A 27,931-nucleotide genomic window follows, 5' to 3' on the forward strand; every position below is an offset into this window, starting at 1 on the left:
AACTGTGGCTAATGGGAAAGTAGACATAGGGACTTACTGGTACAGGGCTGGATTGGGGCCGATTTGGCCCCCGGAAGGGGCGGGGGGGGTCAGAGCTAGCCCTGGCCCACCCTGTACCAGTAACTGCCCTCCCCCTCCCCCACCGGGGTAGCAGTGGCAGCCAGGTGCTCCGGCAGAAGTTTAAAGGGCCCAGAGCTTGGCCGCTGCTACCGCCCTGGGCCCTTTAAACTGCTGCCGGAGCCCTTGGCTGCCGCTGCTACTCCAGGGCTCTGGCAGCAGGTATCCAGGGGCTATTTAAAAGGACCAAGTCTTCCCCGCCTTTTCTGCCCCAGGCCATTTAAATAGCCGCCGGAGCCCTGAGGTAGCAGCCGCGGCTGGGCTCCAGCAGCTATTTAAAGTGCCGGGGTTGTAGAGGCAGTGGGAGCCCCGGACCCTTCAAATAGCCCCTGGAGCCCCACCACTACTCCAGGGCTTTGGAGGCTATTTAAAGGGCCAAGGACTCCCCTGCTTCTACTGCCCCAGCCCTTTAAATAGCCCCCAGAGCCCTGGTAGGGGCAGCGGGGCTCCCGTGGCTATTTAAATGGCCCAGGGCAGTAGAGGCAGCGGGAGCTCCGACCCTTTAAATAACCCCTGGAGCCTTGCTGCCGCTACCCCAGGGTTCCAGCAGAGGGGCTCTGGTGGCAATTTAAAGGGCCTGGGGCTCCAGCCGCTGCTGGAAGCCCAGGCCCTTCAAATTGCTGCCTGGGGAAGCTGGGCCACCCTGGTACAGCGCACCGGCTCTTGCCAGTATGCCGTACCTAGGCGCACCTGCTTACTTTCACCTCTGGCTGCAGGGGTGGTGCTTGTGGATGGGGCAGCATGCAGAGCCAGCTGGTCGTGCCTCCGCATAGGAGCCGGAAGGAGGACATGCCGCTGCTTCTAGGAACTGCTTCAGGTAAGTGCTGCCTAGAGCCTGCACCCCTGACCTCCTCCTGCACCCCAACCTCCTGCCCCAACCCGGAGCCTACTCCCACACCCTGAACTCATTTCTACCCCACCTCATGAGCCTGCATTCCAAGTCAGAGCCCTCACTCCCCCCATGCCTTAACCCCTTTCACCAGCCCTGATCCCCTCCCGCCCTCTGAATGCCTTAGTCTCAGCTTGGAGCACTTTCCTACACCCCAGTCCCTTATTCCCAGCCTCACCCCAGAGCCCACACCTCCAGCTGGAGCCCTCCTACCCACACCTCTACTCCCTGCCGCAGCCCAGAGTCCTCTCATGCAACCTAAACTCCTCATTTCTGGCCCCACCCCAGAGCCCACACCCCCAGCCAGAGCCCTCACCCCCTCCTGCACCCCAACGCCCATTTTGTGAGCATTCATGGCCCAGCATACAATTTCCATACCAAGATTCATAGATTCATAGACGCTAGGACTGGAAGGGACCTCGAGAGGTCATCAAGTCCAGTCCCCTGCCCTCATGGCAGGACCAAATACTGTCTAGACCATTCCTGATAGACATTTATCTAACCTACACTTAAATATCTCCACAGATGGAGATTCCACAACCTCCCTAGGAAATTTATTCCAATGTTCAATCACCCTGACAGTTAGGAACTTTTTCCTAATGTCCAACCTAAATCTCCCTTGCTGCAGTTTAAGCCCATTGCTTCTTGTTCTATCCTTAGAGGCTAAGGTGAACAAGTTTTCTCCCTCCTCCTGATGATACCCTTTTAGATACCTGAAACCTGCTATCATGTCCCCTCTCAGTCTTCTCTTTTCCAAACTAAACAAACCCAATTCTTTCAGCCTTCCTTCATAGGTCATGTTCTCAAGATCTTTAATTATTCTTGTTGCTGTTCTCTGGACCCTCTCCAATTTCTCCACATCTTTCTTGAAATGCGGTGCCCAGAACTGGACACAATACTCCAGTTGAGGCCTAACCAGCGCAGACTAGAGCTGAAGAATGACTTCTCGTGTCTTGTTTACAACACACCTATTAATGCATCCCAGAATCACGTTTGCTTTTTTTGCAACAGTATCACACTGTTGACTCATATTTAGCTTGTGGTCCACTATGACCCCTAGATCTCTTTCGGCCATACTCCTTCCTAGACAGTCTCTTCCCATTCTGTATGTGTGAAATTGGTTGTTCCTTCCTAAGTGAAGCACTTTGCATTTGTCTTTATTGAACTTCATCCGGTTTACCTCAGACCATTTCTCCAATTTGTCCAGATCATTTTGAATTTTGACCCTGTCCTCCAGAGCAGTTGCAATCCCTCCCAGTTTGGTATCATCTGCAAACTTAATAAGCGTACCTTCTATGCCAACATCTAAGTCGTTGATTATGGTTATCCAGCCAGTTATGCATCCGCCTTATAGTAGCCCCATCTAAACTGTATTTGCCTAGTTTAGCGATAAGGATATCATGCGAGACCGTATCAAATGCCTTACTAAAGTCTAGGTATACCACATCCACCGCTTCTCCCTTATCCACAAGGCTCATTATCCTATCAAAGAAAGCTATCAGATTGGTTTGACACGATTTGTTCTTTACAAATCCATGCTGGCTATTCCCTATCACCTTACCACCTTCCAAGTGTTTGCAGATGATTTCTTTAATTACTTGCTCCATTATCTTCCCTGGCACAGAAGTTAAACTAACTGGTCTGTAGTTTCCTGGGTTGTTTTTATTTCCCTTTTTATAGATGGGCACTATATTTGCCCTTTTCCAGTCTTCTGGAATCTCTCCCGTCTCCCATGACTTTCCAAAGATAATAGCTAAAGGCTCAGATATCTCCTCTATTAACTCCTTGAGTATTCTAGATGCATTTCATCAGGCCCTCGGGCCAAAAAGTTTGCCCACCTCTGAGCTAAATGCATAGGCATCAACTCCATGGATGCTCCGGGGCTGGAGCACCCCTGGGAAAAATTAGTGGGTGATCTGCACCACCGGCAGCCAAGCTCCCCTCTCCGCCGCCCTGCCACACCTCACCTCCACCTCCTTTCCTGAGTGCACCGTGTCCCAGCTTCTTCCCCTAGCTCCCAGCATGCCACAAAACAGCTGTTTCGCAGTGTAACAAGTGCCAGGAGGGAGGGGGGAGAAGAGGGAACAATGCATGCTCAGGGGAGAAGGCAGGGAAGAGGTGGGGTGGGGATTTGGGGAAGGAGTCCAATGGGGCAGGGAGGAGGTGGAGTTGGGGCGGGGACTTTGGGGAAGGGGTTAGAATGGGGGCAGGGCAGGAAGGGGCAGGGCAGGGGTGGAGTCAAGGCGGGGCTGGGTGCAGAGCGGAGTTGAGCACCCACCGGCGCCAGCAGAAGTTGGTGCCTGTGGCTAAATGAATTATTTGCATCAGTCTTCACTGCAGAGGATGTAGGAAAGATGAGATCCCCACATCCAAGCTGTTTTTTGTTTAGGTGACAAATCTGAGGAACTGTCCCAGATTGAAGTTTCAGTTGAAGAGGTTTTGGAATAAATTAATCCAGAGGTCAGCAACCTTTCAGAAGTGCTGTGCCAAGTCTTCATTTATTCACTCTCATTTAAGGTTTTGCATGCCAGTCATACATTTAAACATTTTTAGAAGGTCTCTTTCTATAGGTCTATAATATATAACTAAACTATTGTTGTATGTAAAGTAAATAAGGTTTTTAAAATGTTTAAGAAGCTTCATTTAAAATTAAATTAAAATGCAGAGCCCCTCAGACCAGTGGCTGGGACCCAGGCAGCATGAGTGCCACTGAAAACCAGCTCGTGTGCTGCCTTCGGCACGCATCCCATAGATTACCTACCCCTGACTTAATCAATTAAACAGTAACAAGTCACCAGGACCAGATAGTATTAACCCAAGATTTCATAAGGAACTCAAATATGAAAGTGCAGAACTAGTAACTGTCATATGTAAGCTACAATTCAAATCAGCTTCTGTACCAGATGACTGGAGGGGAGCTAATGTAGTGCGCATTTTTTAAAAAGACTCCTGAGTCGATCCTGGCAATTACAGGTCGGTAAGCCTGACTTCAGTACCAGGTAAATTGGCTGAAACTATATTAAACAGCAGAATTATCAGACAGATAGATAAAGATGGTATGTTAGGGAAGAGCCAGCATGGTTTTGTAAATGGAAATCATGCCTCACCAATCTATTAGAATTATCTGAGGGTGTCAACAAGCATGTGGACAAGGGTGATTCAGTGGACATAATGTACTTGGACTTTCAGAAAGCCTTTGATAAGGTCCCTCACCAAAGTCTCTTAAGCAGAGTGAGCTGCCATGGGCTAAAAGGGGAGATCAGTAACTGGTTAAAAGAAAGGAAACAAAGGACAGGAATAAATGGTCAGTTTTCAGAATGGAGAGAGGTAAATAGCAGGGTCTTCCAAGCATCTGTATTGGGACCAGAGCTGTTCAACATATTCATAAATGATCTGGGAAAGGGGAAGAACAGTGAGTTGGCACAATTTCCAGATGAGACAAAACTACTCAAGATAGTTAAGTCCAAAGCTGAATGCAAGACTTACATAGGGATCTCACTACACTGAATGACTGGGCAACAAAATGGCTGGTGAAATTTAGTGTTGATAAGTGCAAAGTAATGCACATTGGAGAACATAATCCTTACTCTACATACAAAATGATGGGTTATAAATTGGCTGTTAGCCCTCAGGAAGGATTTTGGAGTCACCGTGGATAGTTAAGAACATAAGAACGGCCATATCGGGTCAGACCAAAGGCCCATCTAGCCCAGTATCCTGTCATCCAACAGTGGCCAATGCCAGATGCCCCAGAGGGAATTAACAGAACAGGGAATCATCAAGTGATCCATTCCTTGTCACCTATTCCCAACTTCTGGCAAACAGAGGCTAGGGACACCATCCCTGCCCATCCTGGCTAATAGCTATTGATGCACCTATAACATCTGCTCAAACTTCAACAGCAGTCAAAACAAGCTAACAGAAAGTTAGGAATCATTAGGAAATGGATAGATAAAACAGAAAATACCATAATTCCACTATATTAATCCATTGTATGCCCCAACCTTGAATAGTTCATACAGTTCTGTTGCCTCATCTCAGAAAAGATATATTAGAATTGAAAAAGGTGCAGAGAAGGGCAAAAAAAGTGATTAGGGGTATGGAGGAGTTCCATGTAAGGAGAAATTAAAAAGACTGGGACAGTTCATTTTAGAAAAAATATAACTGGAGACGGGGAGGGAATATGATAAAGTAAGTGTTATTTACTGCTTATATAACACAAGAACTAGGGGTCATCCTATGAAATTAATAGGCAGCCAGTTTAACACAAACAGAACTACTTTTTCCACACAATGCACACTCTGTGGACCTCATTACCAGAGGATGTTGTGAATGCCAAAAGTATAACTGGGTCACAAAATAATTAGATAAGTTCATGGAGTTTAGGTCCATTAATGGCTATTAGCCAGGATGGACAGGGACACAACTTCGTATCTTTAAATCACCAACTGCCAGAAGCTGAGACTGGACAACAGGGGACGGATCACTCAAAACTACCCTGTTCTGTTCATTCCCTCTGATGCATCTGGCATTGGCCACTGTCAGAGACAAGATAGTGGGCTAGATGGACCATTGGTCTGAACCAGTATGACCATTCTTACGTTCTAACTTGCCATCTAACTTGCAGAGAGTTGGCTTCCAGGTTCTTTTTACTGCCTCTGCCTCATTTAGCTTTCCTCCCCTACAGTTAGGGGAAAACACTAATGCTTTCCATTAGTGCTGCTTCCTTTATTTAGAAAACAAGTATTGTGTTGGGAAAGGGTTCCCTTTAAACATGATATTGTGGACCTAAATGTGGAATTGTGCATTCATAAATGTCTTTAATCCAATTAGAAAATGATTATGCCAAGCAGGTCAAAGACTCAAGTCTCCCAATAAGAACAACAGAAGATTGGGAACAAATACAATGGTATTTTGTTTGATTTGGAGCTTTGGGATTAGGAACTAATCCATTGTTCATTCGAGGTATTCACTAGTCTGGGCCCACTAACTCAAAGCTGCACAACGTTACAGATTAAAGCCCCTAGAACATTAATTGCAGTTTAACATAATTTACTTTACAAGAGAAGGTCTTTGGAGTGAGCGCATAAAGCTTTGACCTGGTTTTTAACAAAGCAGAGGTTCAAAAAAATAATTTCTAACTCAAACTAGGGCCTGCAGAGGCTTACTGGGACTCTCCAAATTCCTGGATCTCTAAAATATGTCTATAGTAAAAACCCACTTGATCTGGGAAGAATTAATTTTTTCTGCCAAAATTTGAAGTGTTATTTAGGTCCAGAGTCTGATACTTACCGATACTGAGCAGCATCATACTCCTCAAGGACCCCACTGACATTAATGGAGACTCCCCAGATTGAGTAGTGAGTACCATTACTCACATTAAGAACAAGAGTACTTGTGGCACCTTAGAGACTAACAAATTTATTTCAGCATGAGCTTTCGTGAGCTACAGCTCACTTCTTTGGAGGCATAGAATGGAACACACAGACAGGAGATATTTATACATACAGAGAACATGAAAAGGTGGAAGTACACATATTCACATTGGGTATCATAGAATTATAGAATATCAGGGTTTGAAGGGACCGCAGGAGGTATCTAGTCCAACCCCTGCTCAAAGAAGGACCAATCCCCATTTAAATCATCCCAACCAGGGCTTTGTCAAGCCTGACCTTAAAAATCTCTAAGGAAGGAGATTCCATCACCTCCCTAGGTAACCTATCCAAGTGCTTCATCAACCTCCTAGTGAAAAAGTTTTTCCTAATATCCAACCTAAATTTCCCCCACTGCAACTTGAGACCATTACTCCTTGTTCTGTCATCAGGTACCACTGAGAACTGTTTAGATCCAAACTCTCTGGAACCTCCTTTCAGGTAGTTGAAAGCAGCTATCAAATTCCCCCTTACTCCTCTCTTCTGCAGACTGAACAATCCCAGTTCCCTCAGCCTCTTCTCATAAGTCATGTGCTCCAGACCCCTAATCATTTTTGTTTCCCTCCGCTGGACTCTTTCCAATTTTTCCACATCCTTCTTGTAGTGTGGGGCCCAAAACTGGACACAGTACTCCAGATGAGGCCTTACCAATGCCAAATAGAGGGGAATGATCACATCCCTTGATCTGCTGGCAATGCCCCTACTTATACAGCCCAAAATGCTCTTAGCTTTCTTGGCAACAAGGGCACACTGTTGACCCATATCTAGCTTCTCGTCCACTGTAACCCCTAGGTCCTTTTCTCCAGAACTGCTGCCTTGCCACTCAGTCCCTAGTCTGTAACAGTGAATGGGATTCTTCTGTCCTAAGTGCAGGATTCAGTAATTGTCCTTGTTGAACCTCATCACATTTCTTTTTGGCCCAATCTTTTAATTTCTATGGGTCCCTCTGTATCCTATCCCTATGCTCCAGAGTATCTACCACTCCTCCCAGCTTAGTGTCATCTGCAAACTTGCTGAGGGTGCAGTCCACGCCATCCTCCAAATCATTAATAAAGATATTGAAGAAAACCAGCCACAGGACCAACCCTTGGGGTACTGCACTTGATACTGGCTGCAACCAGACATGGAGCCATTGATCACTACTCGTTAATCCCGATGATCTAGCCAGCTTTCTATCCACCTTATAGTTCATTCATCCAGCCCATACTTTTTAACTTGCTGGCAAGAATATTGTGGGAGACCGTATCAAAAGCTTTTCTAAAGTCAAGGAATAACATGTCCACTGCTTTCCCCTGATCCACAGAGCCAGTTATCTCCTCATAGAAGGCAATTAGGTTAGTCAGGCATGACTTGCCCTTGGTGAATCCATGCTGACTGTTCCTGATCACTTTCCTCTCCTCAAAGTGCTTGAATAGCATCAGAATCTTGCTCTACATTTAATGTTAATGGTCTTTAGCTTCAGAAAGCTGGAGAAGCACTTTATTATTGTTCTAGATACTACTCAGTCCTTTCATGAGTGCAAGGGACTGGACTAGATGATCTCTTGAGGTCCCTTCCAGTCCTATGATTCTATGATTGTCCCTGACTCCACAGTGGCTTCCAAAACAGATTGCTATTTGGTTCCATGGGCTAATGGAGACTGAAGGACAAATTCAAAAGTGAGTCTAGGAGTTTAATGTACATTTAGCAGCAATTTAGACATACTATGGGCCAGATTTTACTATAATTCACTTACTGGGTATGTCTACGGTAGAGAATTTGTTCCTATTGTAGTTTGACATATTTGTAAATGCTAATCTAGACATTCCACAAACTCTAGGATTCCCTACTACGATTGACCTCAGCCAGCTATATCTAGGCAAAAGTTGTTAACCTCTGTCTACATTAGGAAAAGCTCACAATTCGGTACATGTGTTAGATACCCTTGAACATAGGCGGCACATATAATAAGCTGGGGAAGGCTGTGCCTCCCCAAAGAGCCTTGCATGGTCCTTCTCCAAGGCTGCCTCCTGCAGCTAATTGGCCCCAACCCAGGCAGGCTGCTCCTCTTCCAGGAAGCCGTGTGCCAGGCGCTGTGGGGCTGGGGACAATTGGGTGACCTGGGGCTGTGGGGGTAGGGGGCTGTAGGCTTCAGGGGAGAAGAGGGTGTTAGGGGTGGGCTGGGCTGGGAGCTAGCTCCTTGAACCCATGGTTTACCCACCACCCTGAATGGATACACACAACGTATAAATGCCTATCATTGCAGTAACTAAGCAACATATCCTTATATATCACCTGTACGTGCACCAAAACACAAGCAGTTGTAGTGGGATGCAGCTGCACTCGTGATTTGTGCCTCTGGAGCTATATGGATGGACAGACTGATTTAGACAAGTGGTCTATCTAGGCCACTATCCTGTTTACTGCAGTAGCCACTACCAACTGCTCCAAGGAAGGTTCAGGAAATTCCACAGCAGTCAGTTAGCCATGGAATAACCTGCCCACAGGGGAAAAAACAAACAAAAAACTTCCTCCCAGCCCCTAATTGATTCATGTCCTGAAGCAAGAGGGTTTATAGTCCTCCCAAAACTCTTGTTCTTTTTAAAATCTTTACAATAACAACTTTGGATAGTCTTGTGATCCATATCACTGTCCAATCCTTTTTGAACCCTGTAATCTTGGGGCAACGTGTTCTACAACCAAACTGCATTGTGTGAAAAATAATTGTTATTGGATTTTAAATGTCCTTTCTTTAATTTAATTGAATACTGTTTTGCAGCAAGTAAAAGGGAGCTTTCCTCGGCTTCAGACCTGCATTTCAGAACTTCGCTCCTTACCAAGAGAAGGCTCTTTCCAACAAAAGGGAGACAGAGTGATGCAGGCTGTGCAGGATGGGCTCCAGCAGTTTAAACAGTACACCAGACATATGCTAGCAGGAGGCTCAGTGAACAGTTCTGTTGAGGTAAGTAGAGTTCTGGGGAGATAGTAATAACCATCAAGTGCAGTCCATCCGTATATTTCAGGTGTCAGTCACTGTGGTAGCTAAGTATCAGAGGGGTAGCCGTATTAGTCTAGATCTGTAAAAAGCAGCAAAGAGTCCTGTGGAACCTTATAGACTAACAGATGTATTGGAGTATGTGGTAGCTAAGCATCATGAGAGGAAGTAAGTAGCATAAAACAATTCCAAAAAAGAGGAACCCCATAGCTTGCTCTGCAGGATGCCCAAGATCTCATGTCACATACAGATTCAAGTCACTCATGGAATATGGCCCTAGCTGTAAGAGGGAAGACAACCTGATGACAAGCATTAGCTGATTATTTTAACTTCCCATTTTGTACACTGTTAATCTCCAGGCATCCAAGACTGGATATTATTTAAAGTTGATTTTATTTCTTATGAGATCATAGTGAAACACACTGTGTGTATCTGCATACAAAATACTTTTTTATATGACTTCCCTGCCGGCCTACATTTACATTCTAGGATCATGTTCTGCCTATATTCCCTGGATGGAATTTCCACTGTCAATGGGACATTTGTGCAAAGATCCTAGTTGTGGCTTAAAGTATGTTCACAGTTCATTAAAACATCAATTCAAATGGAAAAGCATTTTATTGTGGGTTTAGTTGGCACAGTAGCAAAGAACAGGAAAAGCCTACAAAAAGATCATTATCTTAGCACAATCTTTAAATCAATTTTCAGTACAAAAAGTGAATAGGATCAGTATTTGGAAAACAGAGAAACTTTATAGTCAGCATTTAATTCTCTCAGCAGCAGCTTGAGACTTCCGTAGGAATCCTTGTCCCATGCACCCAAACACAGATCATCTACCATTTTGCATCTTTTGTGTCCCCTCTTATTCATTGCCTCTCTAAAGTAAACAGCCCCAGTCTTTTCACTCTCTCACTATATGGAAGATTGTTGAAGCATCTAAACGTAATCTCCCACCTCTGAATCCGTTCTATTTCTGTTATAGTCTTTTTAAGATGCAGTCACCAGAACTGAACACATGATCCAAGCAGAGGCTATCCCATTAATTTATATAATGGCATTGTAAATATTATTTCTCTAATAATGCCATATAATACACATTTTTTCTATCCTTAGATGCAGATGTGTAGGTTGTTTTTCATTCTTACATAATTTTGCTTTCTTCCCCCTCCTATTTTCCCACCTACCCCCATTTGGTGATGAGATGATAAAGGGATTTGGTGGGGAGGAGGGGAATAAGTGATGGGTTTTAATTTCTGACCATTGTGATTCTGATTTGGGGTGTTTATTTCAGTGTTGGAGGGCAATATAGAGTAGGTGTAATTCAGGGGATGATACAATTACCGTCTCTAATTACTTTAACTGCAAATACATGCACAGCACAATCTTCCATTGCTGCAGCTGAGGGAATGGGACAGTTAACTACAATATTAAATGATCTACAGATGTAGGTGGCATATATTCCACTAGATTCTTCCTGTTCCTCTGGTTTGTTAAAATTAGTCCATAATGTGTTGTGCAAGCACACATTACTGTGCAATTTTCACAGAGGATTTCTGGTTTCTGTTTTTCTGGTATATACCATAGTACAAAAGGCTATCCATGTGTATAAGACTGTAAAGGACTGTGGCCTAAGTTTTCAAAAGTAATTATTGACTGTGGTTCAGTTTTTGAATGCCCAACTTGAGACATCTGAAAAAGACGTAATTTTCAGAGAGCAGGTGCTCAGTACTTCTGAAAATCAGGTTCTTTTTCATAAATTCAGAGATTATAAAACCAGAAAGGATCTCTTATCTGACTTCCTGCATAACAGACCATGGACTTGATTTCACCAATGATTCCTGCTTCAAACCCACATTTAGAAAGATATCCAGGGTTGGTTTAAACACCTCATGTGATGAGGAATCCACCAGACCCCAACAAAAATTGTTCTACTAGTTAATTGCCCTCACTGTTCAATTTAACTTTATTTCTACTCTGAATTTTCCTAGCTTCAGCTTCCAGGGATTTGATCTTGTACTGCCTTTTTCTACTAGATTACAGAGCCCTCTATTTTTAAGGTATCTCAAGTTAACACCCAAAAATCACTATTCACTTGAAAAGTTAAGCTTGTATTTTTAGAGGTCAATAGCAGCGATGCCTATATTAAGGTTGTGTAATGCTGACAAACCCTGGTTGTTAGGAGGTGGGATTGAACCTGGGACCTTGAGAGTTAAATGCAGGAGCCTCTACTGCAGGGGTTCTCAAACTGGGGGTCAGGACCCTTCGGGGGTCGCAAGGTTATTACATGGGGTGTTGTGAGCTGTCAGCCTCCACCCCAAACCCCGCTTTGCCTCCAGCATTTATAATGGTGTTAAAAATATTAAAAAGTAGTTTTAATTGATAAGGGGGGTCATACGCAGAGGCTTGCTATGTGAAAGGGTTCACCAGTAAAAAGTTTGAGAGCCACTGCTCTACTGCATGAGCTAAAAGCCAGCTGCCTCTTAGCTAAGCCTGTAGAGCAGATTCATTCCTCTCTAAGTGATCTCGGTGCCACTAGAGGGGACAGAACATCACACTCAGGAGGTATGTGGGTTACAGTTGCATATATACCTTCCATTGTAACCTAACTTTTAATTTTGTCTCAGTTTGGCAAACTAACCGTTTAGACTGAAATAGACTAGGTTTCAGCTCTGGTTCAGATTGTCTTTTTTTATTATTATTATTATTATTATTTTTCAACCATTAGAGCAAAAACAATTAATCTGTTTCCAAGAACAAGGCTAGTGAAAAACAGGTAGTTTTGCCAATTTTCTACCATTTACTGGAACAGCTCTAGCATCTCCATGGGTTGGAGCATGGATCTCAAATAGTGAGATAAGACTGGGGCCAGAAGGATGGACTTTGAATCCTCATAAAAGTCCATCCAGATGTGTCCATAATCCTTTGGGGGTACGTGGGGGAGGGAGAAGGAGGCAGGAGAGAATCGCTATTTGCTAGCGGAGGACTGCCCACTGAGAACCAAAGGGGACTTGTGATGGGGTGCACCACTCACCGCTTGGCTGGCACCTCCTCCTGCTCACTATAGAGATTAGCTCTTGAGGCCAACACCCCTTCCCATGGTCACATGCTATTACGCCTTCTCTCTCTCAGGTCTGCATCTCCTCTCTCATCCCAGGACCCACAGCATCCTCTTCATGACTCAGCCTTCTGGCCAGGTCACTCAGTATTCCTCCTTCCAGGGTATATCAAAGTGTTTCCTTCAGCAGTCTTCCCATTCACTGCCTCAGGTACCATTCCTTCAGTGGCTGGTTGGAGAACCCAGGCCCATCATCTACTGCGGGTTCACAGAATCATAAAAGGTTAGGGTTGGAAGAGACCTCAGGAGGCCATCAAGTCCAACCCCCTGCTCAAAGCAGGATCAATCTCAACTAAATCATCCCAACCATGGATTTGTCAAGCCAGGCCTTAAAAACCTCTAAGGAAGGAGATTCCACCACCTCCCTAGGTAACCCATTCCAGTGCTTTGCCACCCTCCTAGTGAAATAGTGTTTTCTAATATCCAACCTAGACCTCCCCCACTGCAACTTGAGACCACTGCTTCTTGTTCTGCCATCTGTCACCACTGAGAACAGTTTGGTTCCATCCTCTTTGGAACTCCCCTTCAGGTAGGTGAAGGCTGCTATCAAATCCCACCTCACTCTTCTCTTCTGCAGACTAAATAAGCCCAGTTCCCTCAGATTCTACTTGTAAGTCCTGTGCCCCAGCCACCTAATCATTTTTGTTGCCCTCCGCTGGACTCTCTCCAATTTGTCCATATCCTTTCTGTAGTGGGACGCCCAAAACTGGACACAGTACTCTAGATGTGGCCTCAGCAGTGCCAAACAGAGGGGAATAATCTCTTCCCTCGATCTGCTGGTAATGCTCCTCCTAATGCAGCCCTTAGCCTTCTTGGCAAAAAGGGCACACTGTTGACTCATATCCAGCTTTTTGTCCAGTGTAATCACCAGGCCCTTTTCTGCAGAACTGCCGCTTAGCCAGTTGGTCCCTAGCCTATAGCAGTGCATGGGATTCTTCCATCCTACGTGCAGGACTCTGCACTTGTCCTTGTTGAACCTCATCAGATTTCTTTTGGCCCAATCCTCTAATTTGTTTAGGTCACTCTGGACCCTATCCCTACCTTCCAGCATATCTACCTCTCCCCTCATCTTAGTGTCATCCACAAACTTGCTGAGGGTGCAATCCATCCCATCATCCAGATCATTAATGAAGATATTGAACAAAACCGGCCCCAGAACCAACCCCTTTGATACCAGCTGCCAGCTAGACATCAAGCCATTGATCACTACATGTTGAGCCCAATGATCTAGCCAGCTTTCTATCCACTTTATAGTCCATTCATCTAATCCATACTTTTTTTAACTTGCTGGCAAGAATACTGTGGGAGACCGTATCAAAAGCTTTGTTAAAGTCAAGGTTTATCACGTCCACCACTTTCCCCATATCCACAGAGCCAGTTATCTCATCATAGAAGGCAATCAGACTGGTCAGGCATGACTTGCCCTTGTTGAATCCATGTTGACTGTTTCTGATCACCTTCCTCTCCTCCAAGTCCTTCAAAGTGGATTCCTTTAGGACCCGCACCATGATTTTTCCAGGGACTGAGGTGAGGCTGACCGGTCTGTAGTTCCCTGGAGTCTCCTTCCCTTTTTTAAAAGATGGGCACTATATTTGCCTTTTTCCAATGGTCCGGGACCTCCCCCAATTTCCATAAGTTTTCAAAGATAATGGCCAATGGCTCTTCAGTCACATCAGCCAGCTTCCTCAGCAACCTCGGATGCATTAGATCTGGACCCATGGACTTGTGCATGTCCAGCTTTTATAAACAGTCCTTAATCTGTTCTTTCACTACTGAGGGCTGCTCGCCTCCTCCTCATACTGTGCTGTCCAGTGTCACTAGGTTGCCTCCCCCATTCAGTAAGGGTCCCACACTTTCCCTGACCTTTTTCTTGTTGCTAACATACCTGTAGAAATCCTCCTTGTTACTCTTCACATCCCTTGCTAGCTGCAACTCCAGTTGTGCTTTGGCCTTCCCGATTACACCCCTGCATGCTCAAGCAATATGTTTATACTCCTCCCTAGTCATCTGTCCAAGCTTCCACTTCTTGTAAACCTCCTTTTTGTGTTTAAGCTGAATGAATATTTCTGTTAAGCCAAGCTGGTTGCCTGCCATATTTACTATTCTTTCTGCACATCGGGATGGTTTGTTCCTGGGTTCCAGCCCAGGGACCCTACAACACGCAGCCAAGATCTATTCAGTCTCCAACTTAGCTGCTGGGCTGCTTCCTACCCCTGCACTACTCCCTATCTAGGGTTTTTCAGCCACTCTACTCCCTCCTCCCAGGGAGCAACCAGAGGCTACTTCTCTCTAGAGCCCCCAAACACACCTCCCTTCTCCCAGGAAGTGACAGCAGACTTCTTCCCTGCAGCCCCTTTCCTGCTATCAGCTCCGTAGCTTTATAGAAGCCCTGCCTGTTCTCACACAGATGAGCTTCCCCTAATTAGGGCTTTCCTCTCAGCCTAATAGATGAATTGGCCCACCTGGCTGCCATTAACCACTTCAGAGTGAGTGTGGGGTGGACACCCCATCATAGGACTCAGTCACCAACTGGACATGGCCCACTCACCAGAGGGGAGCTGCTCTCTGACTAGCCTCCTGCCAGAAAGCATTTGAGGAATCCTTTGCTCATGTTCTGGCAGCACAGCACTGGCCTTTACCCATCTGTCTCCTCTGTACAGCAGATGCAGCAGCTGGAACAAAGGGCAGAGGGGTAAATCAACCCAGCTCTTTCCCTAGAGCTCCTGGCAACTGCTCCTTGCTGACAGTTGACGTGCTGCCCCTAAATGCCATGGAACCTCTCTGAACTCCTCCCCATTCCTAGGAAGCAGCTCCACTTAAAGGGTGTAATAGACTCATAGACTTTAAGGTCAGAAGAGACCATTAGGATCTTCTAGTCTGACCTTCTGCACAACAGGCCACAGAATCTCACCCACCCACTCCTGCAACAAACCCCTGACCTATGTCTGAGCTACTGAAGTCCTCAACTTGTGGTTTAAACACTTCAAGGTGCAGAGAATCCTCCAGGAGGTGACCCATGCCCCCCTCTGCAGAGGAAGGCGAAAACTCCCCAGGGCCTCTGCCAATCTGCCCTGGAGGAAAATTCCTTCCCGACCACAAATATGGTGATCAGCTAAGCCCTGAGCATGTGGGCAAAACTCACCAGCCAGACATCCAGGAAAGAATTCTTTGTAGTAACTCAGATCCCACCCCATCTAGTGTCCCATCACAGGTCACTGGGCATATTTACCGCTAATAGTCAAAGATCAATTAATTGACAAAATTAGGCTATCCCATTATACCATCACTTTCATAAACTTATCAAGCTTAGTCTTGAAGCCAGATATGTCTTTTGCCCCCACTACTCCCCTTGGAAGGCTGTTCCAGAACTTCACTCCTCTGACGGTTTGAAACCTTCGTCTAATTTCAAGTCTAAACTTCCTGATGGCCAGTTTATATCCATTTGTTCTTGTGTCCACATTGGTACTGAGTTTAAATAATTCCTCTCCCTCCCTGGTATTTATCCCTCTGATATATTTATAGAGAGCAATCATATCTCCCCCCAGCTGTCTTTTGGTTAGGCTAAACAAGCCAAGCTCTTCAAGTCTCCATAAGACAGGTTTTCCATTCCTCAGATCATCCTAGTAGCCCTTCTCTGTACCTGTTCCAGTTTGAATTCATCCTTCTTAAACATGGGAGACCAGAACTGCACAGACTATTCCAGATGAGGTCTCACCCATACCTTGTATAACGGTACTAACACCTCCTTATCTCTACTGGAAATACCTCGCCTGATGCATCCCAAACCCGCATTAGCCTTTTTCACAGCCATATCACATTGGCAGCTCATAGTCATCCTGTGATCAACCAATACTCCGAGGTCCTTCTCCTCCTCTGTTACTTCCAACTGATGCGTCCCCAGTTTATAACAAAAATTCTTGTTATTAATCCCTAAATGCATGACCTTGCACTTTTCACTATTAAATTTTTATCGTATCATTATTACTCCCATTTACAAGGTCATCCAGATCTTCCTATAGGACAGCCTGGCCCCTCATTGTATTGGCAATGCCTCCCAGCTTCGTGTTATCCTCAAACTTTATTAGCACATTCCCACTTTTTGTACCAAGGTCAGTAATAAAAAGATTAAATAAGACTGGTCCCAAAACCGATCCCTGAGGAACTCCAATAGTAACCTCCTTCCAGCCTGACAGTTCACCTTTCAGTATGACCCGTTGTATTCTCCCCTTTAACCAGTTCCTTATGCACCTTTCAATTTTCATATTGATTCCCATCTTCTCCAATTTAGCTAATAATTCCCCATGTGGAACCATATCAAATGCCTTACCAAAATCGAGGTGAATTAGATACACTGCGTTTTCTTTGTCTAAAAGGTCTGTTACCTTCTCAAAGAAGGAGATCAGATTGGTTTGGCACAATCTACCTTTTGTAAAACCATGTTGTATTTTGTCCCAATTACCATTGACCTCAATGTCCTTAACTACTTTCTCCTTCAAAAATTTTTCCAAGACCTTGCATACTACAGATGTCAAACTAACAGGCCTATAGTTACCCGGATCACTTTTTTTTCTCCTTTCTTAAAAATAGGAACTATGTTAGCAATTCTCCAGTCATACGGTACAACCCCTGATTTTAGAGATTCATTAAAAATTCTTGCTAATGGGCTTGCAATTTCATGTACCAGTTCCTTTAATATTCTTGGATGAAGATTATCTGGGCCCCCCAATTTAGTCCCATTAAGCTGTTCGAGTTTGGCTTCTACCTTGGATGTCGTAATATCTACCTCCATATCTTCATTCCCATTTGTCATCCTACCATTATCCCTAAGTTCCTCATTAGCTTCATTAAAGACTGAGGCAAAGTATTTGTTTAGATATTGGGCCATGCCTAAATTATCCTTAATCTCCACTCCAGCCTCAGTGTTTAGCAGTCTCACTTCTTCTTTGTTTGTTTTCTTTTTATTTATATGGCTATAGAACCTTTTACTATTGGTTTTAATTTCATCATGACTACTATTCCACCATGTTTCTGTTATCCCTATAATATCTGGTTTCACTTCCTGCACCAATAGCTCTAGTTCCTCCATTCTGTTACCTAGGCTCCTCACATTAGTTTACAAATGTCTTAATTTTTGCTGTTTGGCTTCTCTCACATTCTTTACCCAATTAGGCACAGACATTCTATCACCACTATCACCTATTAGACTGGTATCTACACTACCCTTCCTCCTTATGTGCTTTCTCCTACCCACTGCTGTAACCTTTCTTACTGCGTTTTCTTCCCTCTCAATGTTAAAATCTGGCATGGAGATTACCTGGACATCTGCCAGCTGTCTCCCCCAAATTCCTAGTTTAAAGCTCTCTTAATCAATTGTGCCAGCCTCCATCCTAGAAGTCTATTTCCCTCCATGCTCAGATGAAGTCCATCCCGAGAGAACAGTCCTCTGTCCATGAATTCTTCTCTATGGCCATACATCCCAAAACCCTCCTTATAGCACCATTGCCTGAACCATCTGTTGATCATCATAATCTTGTCAAATCTTTATTGCCCTTCTCTAGAAACAAGCAGAATCCCACTGAAGATCACCTCAGCCTCGATTTCTTTAAGCGTCTTCCCCAGTCTGGCATAGTATCCCTTGATACATTCCAGCAAGAATCTAGCCGTAACATTCATTCCCACCTGAAGGACAATCAGCGGATTCTTTCCCGCTCCCATTAGGATCCTTTTCAGCCTCAGGTCCACATCCCGTATCTTAGCACCAGGCAGACAGCACACCCTTCTATTCTCTTGATCAACTCTAGTTACGGGCCTGTCTATTCTTCTCAGTAAGGAGTCCCCAATCACATAGACCTGCCTTTTCCTGGTGTCAGTGTAATTCTCTGGTCTATCCCCTGCTCCCACTGGCTGCAAGTCCTCTCGATTCCTATTGTCCCTTGCAATCCTCCGCAACCCATCCTGTATCCTCCTGGGGCTTATATTTGGTGTTGTTATCTCCATTGACTCTTCCCCTCTTCCTATAGGACTAGCAGCTCTTCTCGTCTTCCTTGCCCTCTCACCTTCAGCGACCACCTGCTGTGCCCCTTCTTCATTTTCCAACTCTGCAAACCTGTTCCTGAGCTCTATTTCTCCTTCACTAGCCCATCTTTTCCTCTGCCTGGTTCTCTTAGTCACATGCTTCCACCGTCCACTTTCCTCACCCAGCAGTTTCCCCTCAGAGTTCTTTGGTCCTGCTTCCATCTGTAAGTCTGAGCTTTTTCCTTCAGCCTCCTCAGGTCTTTACTCCATCATCCACTTGAACCCCCTTCTAAATTCAACCAGAGTTTCCACCTGCATCTCCAGTCCTTGGATCTTTTCTTCCATCAGCTCGATCAGGTGGCACTTCAAGCAGACAAAACTCTTTTCAGGTACCCCCTCCAGGATCACGTACATGCTGCAGCTTCCACATCCAGTCATCTTCACTGTGTCTTCCACTGTTTGGGTCACTACCACTGCTGCCTCTGCATCTGTCATAGCCTTCCCACCTAAGTCCTGTTAGTCCGAGAAACAAAAAATCAAACCAAAACACCACCACCCACAGCAACAAAAACCTCCAACGAGCACCAAAACACTACCAGACCACTACACACTCCCTTAACTAGCCTGGCTCTCTTAGCCTTCCTCTCAAACTCCCCTTGCAAACTCCCACTCAAACTCCCCTGTTTATAGCTGTTTGCTGACTCCTGTGCCACTGCAGCTGTCTGTACTGCTGCCTGACTGGCTGGCTACCTTTATAGGACCCCTAGTCAGAGAAACCCCATCCCCTAATCAGGGCTCAACTTCTCTCCCGGCACACTGCCCCTACCAGCCTCCACACATACAAATAGAAATGCCTACAGATACCTTCTCCTCCAACAGAACTCCCATTCCCATAGGGTCCTTGGTGGGCTAGGCAGCCTAGTGGTTAGTGCCCACTCAGTGGTGGGAGGCAGGGTAGGGAAGCCCAGGCTCACCCACTCCACCAGGCTCCAACCCAGGGCCCTACAAGGATCAGCAGCATTTGGGCTCTGAGGGGACCCTTTGAGTTACCCTCCCTGGATCACTTCCTACCGCTGCTTCCTTCCTCCCCTCAGCTTCTGGTCCCAGATGAGGCAAAAGAAACCAAACCATCAGCCCCTAACCCAGATCAGCATAGAGTCCTGTTCCCTGAAGGAGGCTTCTCCAGCCCCTTTGTCAGGAGCCTTCAGGGTAGGTCTGTCCTCTTCCCAAACTCCCTTCTGAGCTGGGCTGCTCCCTTTTCAACCCTGTCTCCAGCTGAAGCACGCTTGGCAGGGCTCCCTGGGCCCAGTACTGTCCTTTCAACCTTGTCTGGCTCAGTGTGGGGTTTGCATACCCCATCACAAAGGGACAATAACTTAATATAGAAACCATTTCAGTACTGACAACTCCAGCCATTCCAAAATCATGAGTCAGGCTCCATGAAAACCAATTGCCTTAAAAATCCTTTTAAAGTAATACATGTTGAGCAATTTCTGTATATCTTCTCTATTTTTGAGTCTTCTGAGTACACTCACATAACATTTTCAAGCTTTTCTCCACAACCATGAGGACTGGATTTTTTTTTTTAAGTGAAAGAGATATTCATGTAATCACCTGACTTCAGGAGTTGATGAAATAGATCATCTCTCACCGACTCACAATCAAATCACAAGAACTTGCAACAGTGCCATTTTGCAAAGCAAGGTTACATCAGCACTTAATGATAGCGATCCCTGCACCACACCCTGCCATGGTGTCACATGGCCCTCTTTGGGCTCCCTGCACTGCATAGGGGCAGGGGTTCTAGATGGACCACTAGAGGGGCTTCCCTAGCTACTGTATTCTGCTAAACAGCAGCTGGGTTTGATATCTCTAGCAGCTGGAGGTAGCTACTGCATTAGATCTGTGCCTTCTGTTTCAGATTACAGTTTTGACTAGTCAGCCAGGCAAAGACATGGTGAAACAACTGGAAACAGGGTTAAGAGAGATAGACCTGGTGAGTCTGCGGAAACTGCAGATCATAGAGATCTCACAAGGAGACTTGCTGGAGTCAGCGGATGTGGAGTGGCACATACATGCTGAGGAAGAGGTCAGCAGTGATGGTAAGTGCAGAGAGGGAGCACAATGTGGTTATGCATTTGGAGAGCAATACAATCACCAGATGTCCTTTTAATGTGAGAGTGGCTGCTCCTCAGTAGCATGTAACAAACCTCACAGGTGGGATGTTGCTGAACCAACAGAGACTTTTAAGGAAGGGCAGGCAAATTTTGTACCACTGCATTCCCCAGGGAGCTCCACAGAGGGTGGGCAGCTTTAATTCATGGCCTGGGTTCTCTTGGAGACTCATCTTCAAAGCTTGATCAGAGGATGTGCTGAATTAGTGCATTTCTTGGGTGCTCTCATCCATACTACCTCTCCAACTGCCCTCCCATTTTCTGGGCAACACTAACTGGCTCCTGGTCCCGGCAAAGGGGGTTGTGTGTGACTTGCACTAGTCCCAGATTTTCTGCCAACCGGGGCACATAACACAACTTACTGGGTGGAACCAAAGGAGTTACTAGAGCCCCAGGGGCTAAATGTTATTTTGGCTGGCCGCAGTACTGCTAAAGCACGCTTCCTCCTAATCTCTAGGGGCATTCTCAGCAATGGAAATTGAAGCAACAACAATAAGAAATTGCAGAACCAGAAATCCCTATTCATTCCTGTTTGTAGCTTCCTGCTTTCATAGTGAATGGGTACAAGCAACTCTCTAAACAAGCAATTCAAAGAGTTATATTCAGCAAGAGAAATCCTGCACCACCGCTGAACTTGGTGACAAAAGCTTATGACACGGAAGGCCAAATTAATTGCACTCTCTCATTTAGGTATTTGGTCTGACAAACTCCTTCATATCTCCAGTTAGCAGCTGATGTTTCAGTTAAATTCGCCTTCCCAAGGCCTGAGGAAATTACTGGATTTATGTAAGCAGCGTTTGTCAATAGCAAAGGTTTGTACTCTGCCTGCTCTCACAAACGTGGGCTGCAGCACAGCATATACTGAACACATTTTGCCACAGGCAACAATCTGTGCCCTTGACTGCACTCATTCTACCCCACCTCACTGTGCCAGTGTTGACTAAATCACATACTGCTCATCCCAGAGCTGCTAAATTATACAACCAAGCACTTAGAAAGCCACGCTCACTGTTTACCATCCCCTCTTCTCCCAGGGTTCTCAAAAGTTGTCTGTCCTAAAGTGATCTTCCCTTTTAATGGAGTAGCTATTCAGGGTTCTGCAATGTTTGAAAAAGGAGGCCTTAGGGAGAATGCTCATCGTGATGGTAATACACCCTGAGCAGATAAAAAACACCCCAGCTCCCCCTACTAACCATTACCAGTAGAGCTGGGAATGAAGAATAAAGAGGAGGATAAAGGTCCCACAGTTTGGGGTATCATTACACTGAAATATTTAATATAGCCAGGAGTTGGAAGAACCATAAACTGAGTTGAAATAAATGAATTTTGGAAGGGCTTGAGCCATACAGTTCCAAAACTGACGTGTTCACTGAAAGTGTCTGCTACTGTACAGAGGGGAAGCGTCTGCATGGCTGAAGAATACAGAGTTCAGTCAGCGAGAGAGCAATGTTAGCAGGTGACTCTTGATAGGAGAAACCGGGCTGCTGAACAAAGGAGTGGATTAACGTTCTTGATAAAAGTGTATGCTTGAGCCCTGTTGTATTAACGTAGCTGGAATAAAGGGCACAAAGAGTCAAAAGTGTTAATATGACCCTATCACTCTCCAACATTAAAGAGTGTTGAACAAGGTTTGGGGGTTGGAATAGAGACTTTGGTGTGACATCCTGTCCCTTTAAATGTTTGAGGACTCTTCCTCCCCAGTTAAGCCTCACTTTCAGGTTAGTTTCGATAAAGCATGCCCGGCGAATGCCTCTTCCCACCCCACTCTGCCCCAGCCCACCTCTTCCTGCCCTTGCTCCACCCTCCCCCCCAGCACCTCCTGCCCGTCGTTGAACAGCTGATCTGCAATGGGCGGGGGGGGAGTGGGGAGGAGCTGATCGTGAGGCTGCTGGTGGGTGCTCCAGCCCCAGAGCATCCATGGAGTCGGCACCTATGTCTCAGGCTGGGCAGAGCTGGGTCATCTACCTTGTCTGATGGTGCTGGTGCCATTTGGTACACTGGACCTCAGGATTAAATCAGTGCAACAGCTTCAACAGGAGACTGAGGCCATGTCTACATCTAAAATTTTGCAGCGCTGGTTGTTACAGCTGTATTAGTACAGCTGTATAGGGCCAGCGCTGCAGAGTGGCCACACTTACAGCAACCAGCGCTGCAAGTGGTGTTAGATGTGGCCACACTGCAGCGCTGTTTGGCGGCTTCAAGGAGGGTTCCGGGAACGCGAGAGCAAACCGGGAAAGGAGACCAGCTTCGCCGCGGTTTGCTCTCGCGTTCCCGGAGCCACCCAGCAAACCGCAGGGAAGGAGACCTGCTTGCTCGGGGTTCCGGGAACGAGAGAGCAAACCGGGAAAGGAGACCAGCTTCGCCGCGGTTTGCTCTCGCGTTCCCGGAGCCATCCAGCAAACCGCAGGGAAGGAGACCTGCTTGCTCGGGGTTCCGGGAACGAGAGAGCAAGCCGGGAAAGGAGACCAGCTTCGCCGCGGTTTGCTCTCGCGTTCCCGGAGCCACCCAGCAAACCGCAGGGAAGGAGACCTGCTTGCTCGGGGTTCCGGGAACTAGAGAGCAAACCGGGAAAGGAGACCAGCTTCGCCGCGGTTTGCTCTCGCGTTCCCGGAGCCACCCAGCAAACCGCAGGGAAGGAGACCTGCTTGCTCGGGGTTCCGGGAACGAGAGAGCAAACCGGGAAAGGAGACCAGCTTGATTACCAGAGGCTTCCTCCTTCCACGGAGGTCAAGAAAAGCGCTGGTAAGTGTCTACATTGGATTACCAGCGCTGGATCACCAGCGCTGGATCCTCTACACTCGAGACAAAACGGGAGTACGGCCAGCGCTGCAAACAGGGAGTTGCAGCACTGGTGGTGCCCTGCAGATGTGTACACCTTCAAAGTTGCAGCGCTGTAACTCCCTCACCAGCGCTGCAACTTTCTGATGTAGACAAGCCCTGAGGGAGTCCTCACATCAGACTATGCCATAGCCCCATGATTTGAGCACTCCCCTGAAATGTGACAAATCCCTGTTCAAATCCCTTCTCCACCTCAGGTGCCATAGGCACCTAACGCAGGAGAGGGCTCACACCTGAGAATTCCTAGCATAGATAGGCACCTAAGTCAAGGCTGCAGGGAGCCACCTATCTCCATGAGTGGAGTAGTGCTTAACACCCCACACTCTGGTCACCATCTCCCATCCAGTAGCTTAGGCAGCTCCCTGCCTAGCCTACTGGCTTCTGTGAATTGCACTCTAAGGTGCCTCTCTCTCTCCTCATGTGTTGGATAGGAGCCTCAGCACCAAACTCAAGCTTTGTGAATCACAGTATTTTTCTAGGTGCCTAAAAACTAAGCACCGTGATGGTCTGTGTCAACATCTAACTCTGTTTGTGTATCCAGGCCCATGTGCTTCACAAATATTCAAGAATTTAGCTTCACAATACCCCTGTGAGATTAGGTTGTCGTCGTCATCTTCTCCTTCCCCTTTTCCCAGCTGGCTGGGATCGGGTGGGGTGACATATCAGTCTTAGGTGGTGGTATTTTTTATCCCCATTTTACCGCTGGGGAACGGAGCCACACATTTAAAGTCAAAATTATCAAAGGAGTCTGCTAATTCTGGGTGCCAAACTGAGACCCGAGGCCTGATTGTTCATTGTATTTTGCATTTAATTACACTTCATATGTTCAAAACACAGCTCAAATTAAATTCCATTGCAGTTGTGAGTGCTCAACCCTTCTAAAAACCTGGCCCCTTGTATCTCACACTGGGGAGCCAGAAAATGAGAAAACACAGTTAGTGGCCATCTGAGCATTCCTTAAGTGACTTGCCCAACATTGCATAGGAACTCTGGGGCAGAGGCAAGGATAGAATCCAGTTTTCCAGGATGGCATTCAGTTGCCTTAACCCTGAGACTATCATGTCTCATACCATCCCCTGCCTCATTCTCTATGCATATTCCAACTTCTGCAACAAATGAGACAAGGACATCAGCTTCATTAACCTCTGATTTTTCCATCTGAGCTTCAAACTAAGGTTTCAGCCCGTTACAAGCTTCTGTTTTCAAGATTCTGGATTACCTCCTCCAGCTCAACTTCCAAGGCCTTCCCATTGGCTCTCTCAGCGTCCATTTAGTTGCCATATCAGCATCTGATTCAAACTCATACAGTGTTCTCTCATTCCACTGTTTCAGAATTTCTAAGGGTATGTCTACACAGCAGTGGGGAGATGTCATTCCCAGCATGGGTAGACAACTTCTCACTAGTGTGCAAAAAACAGCACAGGCAGCAGTTCAGGCTAGCCTAGGGTGACCAGATAGCAAGTGTGAAAAATCGGGACAAGGGGCAGGGGGTAATAGGAGCCATATTAAAAAAAGCCCCAAATATCAGGACCATCCCTACAAAATTGGGACATCTGGTCACCCTAGGCTAGTCACCTGAGCCTGGACCCAGAAGGTTGGCCAGGCTTTGACTCGGGCAGGTAGCCCGAAACTCTGCCCATGCTTTAATGTCCATGCTGCTATTTTCAGGGTGCTAGCTTGAGTGAGACTAGCAGGAGTCTGTCTACTTGCACTGGGAATCTCACCTCTCAGCTGCAATGTAGACATACCCTAGAAGGACTGGTTTGTGCCTATCCCCTCCATTCAGGAGTTTTCCCTGTCTTAGGACCTTAATGTAGCTCTTGTGGAACCTTTACTGAGCATTACCAAACCATTTGCTAATGGGGGTGGAGTAAATAATTATGTCCCAGAAAGGTGCTTCATCCATCTGTGCATTTTTCATAGAAACAGCCAATGTAGAAGCTAGAGAGCTAATAAATTCTTCATGAGTGTGGAGAACCATCATCTCTCTCTGTGAGAGTCAGGGAAACGCAATATAAATTTATGCTTTACAGATAGATGAAAAGGAAATGGCTCTGTACAGGTAATTGCTCTTCAAGAATGTAATTAGCAGCATTTCACTACAGTTACCACACTGAGGTATGGCCAACTGGCCCATTTCTTTCTAGTAAGAGACAATGTTGAGTTTCCTTTTACTAAGCCCATATGTTTTGCCAACACGATTACAGTACATAGGCAGCCGCATTGCTACTAGAGAAGAGAAAGGCAATTCATGTTTATTGAGAGAGGAGTGACAACATTCCCCAATTGCACACATGCAGCGTCACGCATGCCATTTATCAGAGAGAAGCTCGTGCATTCCCCAGTGCTTTGTCTGCTGAAGAGCTAAGGTTGTCTCTAGTCTATATTTCAGAGCACATATGTTAGCCAATGCTCCAAACATTAATCATTCCTCCAGCATAAAATGGTGCATTCACCAGCTCTGAATTATTCAGAGAGGAGAGAATACGACTGGCAGCATTGTGGGCATGAAGCTGACTCACCCAGCAATGCTGTGAATACAGGGTACTCTCCAGCGAGGAGCCCAGATCCTTCCCTGGCCCTTTCCTCCTTGGCATGCCTTAGGAAGGAGTTCACATACACTCTGGCACTAATTTCCATCAAGGAGGAGTCCACATACTTGCCATTAACCTGTGTGCTCAGCATTCCTTGGAGAGAAGCTGCAGTATTCACCAGTGCTATGCTTCCTGGGGAGGAGCTGTCATTCCTGCAGCACTGTGTGCAGGGTACTCCTCAGAAAGGAACTCACACAGTCAACAGTGCTCTACTCCTCAAGGGACGGCTCATGTGTTTTCACCAGGATTACATGCTCAGTATCCTTCCGAGGCAAAATGAAGCACTTGCTGGGGCCAGGTGCGTGGAGTCTCTTTGTGGACGGAACGATGTATTTCCCACCATCTCAGGCAGGGCTATGAGAGGAGCATTATCAGCTCTTTACCCTTCAACATAAAAATGGCCATACTGGGTCAGACCAATGGTCCATCTAGTCCAGAATCCTGTCCTCCAACAGCGGCCAGTGCCAGGTGCCCCAGAGGGAATGAACAGAACAGGTAATCATCAAGTGATCCATCCCGTCGCTCATTCCCAGCTTCTGGCAAACAGAGGCTCGGGATACCTGATATCCAGGTTTCCTAAAGGAACAGCTGGCCTGTTGGGCATGCTTGTGACATTGCTCACTTATCCTTCAATTCCACCCCTTAATTGTGAGCTCTTCAGAGCAGAGATTTGCCCCCTATGCCTGTCTTACCCACAGGTAAAGGAACTTAATTAAAATGTTCCCAAACTGGGTCTCTTTTACGGCCTGCTGCCATTATAGGTTTTCCCTTCTAGTAAGAGAATGATATGGTAGATCTCAAATCAATGAAGGCTATCCTCAAAGACCTCAAGACTTCTGGAATATGCTGCTCAAACAGAAAAGGAGTACTTGTGGCACCTTAGAGACTAACACATTTATTTGAGCATAAGTTTTTGTGGGCTACAGCCCACTTCATCAGAGGCATAGAATGAAACATATAGTAAAAAGATACATATACATACTGTGATAGACCCAGGCCAGTTGGGAACAGCAGAGTAGTCCTGTTGGTATCCAGGAAGTGGGTGCACAAAGCCCGACCACTACTAAAGGGCCTCCCCCCAGCCTAAGGGGAGGACCCACAGGTCTGGGACACCAAATAATTACGGGGGACAACTGATGAAAAAAAAACAGGATCGGGAGTGAGGTCATAGGGCTAAATGAAGGGAACCTGATGGGGACACCGAGCAGAGAGCCCTGGACAGCGCTCACTGCTCCTCAAAGGTGTCAAGGGAGGAACAGCAGAGTAGTAGAAGGGAGATATACTGGCCTATTGGCATCCAGTGGGGTGGGCGGGCAAAGCCCGCCCACTTCTAAAGGGCCTCCCCCTAGCCTAAGGGGAGGACCCACAGGTCTGGGACACCAAATAATGACGGGGGACAACTGATGAAAAAAAAACAGGATCGGGAGTGAGGTCATAGGGCTAAATGAAGGGAACCTGATGGGGACACCGAGCAGAGAGCCCTGGACAGCGCTCACTGCTCCTCAAAGGTGTCAAGGGAGGAACAGCAGAGTAGTAGAAGGGAGATATACTGGCCACTGGATAAGCAGTTTTCTGTTCCCTGAATGACCAGATCAGGGGCTGCTCCAGGCTAATGGGAACACCTGACTCCAATTAACCTGCTAAGAGTCAGGTGAGGCTGTTAAGCACCTGACTCTGATTAAGTCCCCTCTGATGTTATAAAAGGGCTCACTCCAGTCAGGCCAAAGAGAGCCAGAGGAGAGGAAGTGTGTGTGAGGAACCGGGAGCAAGAGGTGTGCAAGAA

The 27,931-nt window shown here is 46.3% G+C and overlaps 1 protein-coding gene across 1 annotated transcript in view; it reads left to right on the plus strand.

Annotated features, from left to right (window-relative positions):
- Window positions 1–27,931, plus strand: part of M1AP (meiosis 1 associated protein) — a 77,878-nt gene that overhangs the window by 21,489 nt on the left and 28,458 nt on the right. Inside the window, exons 3-4 of the mRNA XM_030547106.1 lie at window positions 9,197–9,379; window positions 20,464–20,644. Coding sequence (XP_030402966.1) covers window positions 9,197–9,379; window positions 20,464–20,644 — 364 coding nt within the window. The remainder of the gene's footprint in view (window positions 1–9,196; window positions 9,380–20,463; window positions 20,645–27,931) is intronic.

The sequence above is a fragment of the Gopherus evgoodei genome, unplaced genomic scaffold, assembly GCF_007399415.2.
Source record: "Gopherus evgoodei ecotype Sinaloan lineage unplaced genomic scaffold, rGopEvg1_v1.p scaffold_52_arrow_ctg1, whole genome shotgun sequence".
Taxonomy (NCBI): domain Eukaryota; kingdom Metazoa; phylum Chordata; order Testudines; family Testudinidae; genus Gopherus; species Gopherus evgoodei.